This window comes from Pinus tabuliformis, chromosome 3_1 (genome assembly GCF_031772625.1).
Source record: "Pinus tabuliformis cultivar Carrire ecotype Pingquan chromosome 3_1, CPIR1, whole genome shotgun sequence".
Lineage (NCBI taxonomy): Eukaryota > Viridiplantae > Streptophyta > Pinopsida > Pinales > Pinaceae > Pinus > Pinus tabuliformis.
In genome coordinates this window covers 404717261-404721166 of record NC_142301.1, presented here as the reverse complement: position 1 = coordinate 404721166, position 3906 = coordinate 404717261, and the positions used below count along the sequence as shown (strand labels likewise).

Genomic DNA, 3906 nt, shown 5'->3' with positions numbered 1-3906 from the left:
ATATGCATCCATCATATACGCACATAATGCATGTGTACAACTTTTGTTTATCATAAATCGCATTCTTATCTAACGCTATAGACACAATTAAATACAATGATATTGTGATTGCTACAACATATTATAATTAACGAGAGCAACAGTAACCTCAAACTAGCCATTTTTAATCTGGAAAATTGTGGTTCGCAACATTGATCCACCCAACCTTGAATCACCTCTAATTCCCCCAAGCTATGATGATCTTGCCAGGATTCAGTAACCTCTACTAAGCCCTTGATAATGTCTATTTAACATATCTTCTCACAAATTTTCCCTTTTAGCATTACCTTCTCACAAATTTTCCCTTGGCAGCGTCCTACGTTTTGGGGATCTGTGTCCCCTTAACCTAGGCTTTTAGTTTTTAGTTTTTTTCCTTTTTTCCTTAAAAAAAAACCTGCTTTATTCCTCGGAGTGCTTTTCTCAGTCTTTATCTCCCACCGAGTATGCAATATATACCCATATATTTTATTTTAAGAAATTTAATTTAACTCTGGTTCAACGCATATTCAAGCAAGCATCATTTACTCTCGTGTCTTTGCTTCCACAATTTCCAACAATATGAAAATAAGTTATTCCTTTATTTATCATTTCTCTGTTCCCAAAAATCCATACATCATAATCCATAGTAAAAACACTAATAATAGTAAACCGAAAAAAAAAACACAACTGCTTTTATCATAGCAAGGGTATTACAAAAAAACTTCCAATGATGACCTGATGTTTCATGAAGTGAACATAGTTCACCATGTAATTTGATCAAATATCATATTTGAACATGTAAAGATAGGCACCATTGGACCCACCTGTTATTGAATTCCTAGTGATGTTGTTGGTGCTATTATTGATAAAGCATGCTAGGAAGAAGGGAAGTCGCCCCTCCAACTTGAGCATAAGGTAACCATGTTGAAGAAACCAGATTAGAGAAACGCGCGTATATTCAAAAAGTGAATAAACAATTTGTATATATCATAATACTAGCAAAATATTACTCTCATAACTTACCCATTTTCAAGTGAATCACTATTATATAATATTGAGTATTTCCATGTGATTGAGACAGTCCATGAATCTTCCCCCTCAACAAACACAAACAGATAAAAAGTGGAACTTTTCCTCTAAAAGTTTTCAATCACGCCACCAAAATCTGAAAGTTCAGCGAAAACACTTTGGTGTTGGAAACCGCGTAGTTAGGAGTCAACTACCCATCAACCCACTGACATATTGAGGTCTAATCAATTGTTAGAGCCTCAAAAGCAAAACTTAGGTGTACGTTACACACTATGTCCAACTTATACATCACGTGCTGCATGTGCGCTATTTTGCACTGAAAGACTCGTACTCCATGTCAGGAAACATGTCCAAATCGTATACCAATCACACGCTTCACCTCATTGGAAACCTAATATATAACACAACTTTATGGGTAAGCTATATAGCTAACAAGGGCCTCCGAAGCTCCGATCTCTTAACCCTCCCTCCAGATCTGATCATGGAGTTTCATGGTTTGCTTTCGTATCCTTCTAATTCAAATGCTCAACATCACGCTCCGCAGGTCCATTGCCAAGTTACTGCATCCAGAAAGCGTCCATCTGAAGTAGATTTGGACTGGCAAGAGCTTAACGATCTTCAAGAAATCATATGGCAAGATGTGGATCAGATGAACAAGGTTACCACCAGAGAAAGCCAAGTAGTCGCAGAGCAGTTACGCAGGAAGCGAATGAAATATTTGTGTGCACAACTGGAGTCTCTCTTGCCCTCTGCCCCTACCAAGGTAATTACAACATTAGACTGATAATGCTTATAGATCAAATTCTAACATAGCCAGTGATTGTTTCAGCTTTTATAGTCCTAAATTACATACTTCGTTTCTCCGTACAGCTTGACAGATGTGGATTATACGAGAAAACCATCTATTACATCCGAAAACTCGAGGAAGATCTCCATCAGGTGAAGAGAAAGAGAGACTGTCTGCTGGCAATCCAATCTGGTAAAACAGGAAATGACAACATAGACCTGAAGGTAGCCGTGGAAATTTATGACGGGGAAGCGATTATCACTATTACTTGCCAGAGAAGGCCGACATATATGTGGATGATTCTGGAGGAGCTTGAAATGCATGGTCTAGATGTAAAGACCTCGCAGCTTTTTACAGGAGAATCCTTTGTGCTTCTATCCTTCCATGTCAACTTCAGAGACAATATTTCCCATGATCCAGCTCAGATCCGGAGTTCACTAGAATACAGGCTTAAATTAACTTATTAGATTATGGCAACATCTCATTGTTGACGTGGAATAAGAAAATTACTGTCCGGTGATTGCAGATTACTTTACTGTGACGCATAGCCGCAATGACATAACTATTTCGCCAGAATACTGTCATTTCATATGTAGCTTGTATGATGGCATGGTTTATTCAAAAGAAAATCTGGTAGCGATATTTGTGGACACCTTCCGGCATTTAGCTCATGATATCCAGTGTAAATCATAGGAATATGTGTCTAACCAATAGGGATATCAAGACAGATATTCAACAGAGACAGTTAATATAATATGAGAGATGAATTTCACAAAGGTTGAATACAGCGAGAGACCAAAACTAAATTCATAATTATTCTTTGCACCCAGAATCAAATGGATGAGGAATATATTCATAAAGGTATTAAGCAACATTGACGAACATAATTTCTCAACATCAAGAAAGAGCGTGCTTGTTAATTCTTTGAGGTGGAACTGCCATTGGAGTTAATTCTTCTAAAAGTAGTTAATTATGAAGTTCATAGTTGGAAGTTCCGATTCAAACCTGGGGTTCTCAAACTCAGATTTAAAATGTGGATACATTGATGAGCTATGCAACACTGTTTTCCTGCCAGAATCATGGCGGACCGCGGCCATTTCTGCGTTTGGTGTGGTGTTGAGCCCACCGTGTCAACAACCAAAAGTGCTAAGTAAAAGAAAAACAAGTGCCCTACGTGTTGCGTTCCCTGTATATTCGACAAATAATATAATTGAGATACATTAGGGATTTAAATATTCGATATTTTAATTATTTTGAGATTCGCGTTCCCTGCAGATGATGGGTTGATGGCACATGATTTTGTTTTTGGATAGTCTTCGATTTTATTAATTCTGCTTCACGATTGATTTGAAGCTTGTGTCACAAGACTATATCATCTTTTATCATCAAAATTTTTTTGTGCAATTGCATGTGTGAATTGAATTGTATACATTAATGAGTTGCGTTTTATTAACTTTATATATATCGTTTTGACCTCAATGTCCTATATATAGGATTATTTATCTACATGGAAAACATGTGATACGCATGGTTGAAGTTAAGTTTTTATTTATTTATTTAAAAATAATAATTTATTTTATTAAAATAAGGTCTACATTCCCTCAACTCGTTTGTCTTTATTGTGAAGTTATCTGGCCAACGAAAAATAAGCATTCTCCTTGTTGGTCTGTTTCTTTATTTTTATTTTTGAAATTTATTTATATTAATTTTATAAATTATTATTAACTAAAAGTTTAGAATAATATGATTATATATAAGGTTTGATATAAGACTTGTGTTAAAGATATTCTTTGTTATAGTAAAAGAGATATTTATATTTTGATATTTGTAATTGTGTTAGTCATTAAATTATTGTTATTATTTTTAATTAATTTTTCATGGGTATGTATGATAAATAATAAATTAATATAAATTTTAATTAACAATCTTAAAATATCAAGTTTAGGTTTTTTATTTCTATGACATCTATTTATTTGTTTATTTTTATTTGTTTATTTTATTATTTTTCATTTTGATGATTATGGTGGTAAAAATGTTATAATTATGTTTCCATTGTTTTACTAACACGAAAA

At 34.4% G+C, this 3906-nt stretch overlaps 1 protein-coding gene across 1 annotated transcript; it reads left to right on the top strand.

The window, feature by feature from the left end:
* Positions 1 to 457: 457 nt before the first annotated feature.
* Positions 458 to 2487, top strand: LOC149187454 (uncharacterized). Its single transcript, XM_089411357.1, has 2 exons — positions 458 to 1810; positions 1918 to 2487. The coding sequence occupies exons 1-2, from the start codon at positions 1382 to 1384 to the stop codon at positions 2299 to 2301; spliced, it is 813 nt and encodes a 270-aa protein (XP_089267483.1). The 5' UTR covers positions 458 to 1381; the 3' UTR covers positions 2302 to 2487.
* The last annotated feature ends 1419 nt before the right edge of the window (positions 2488 to 3906 follow it).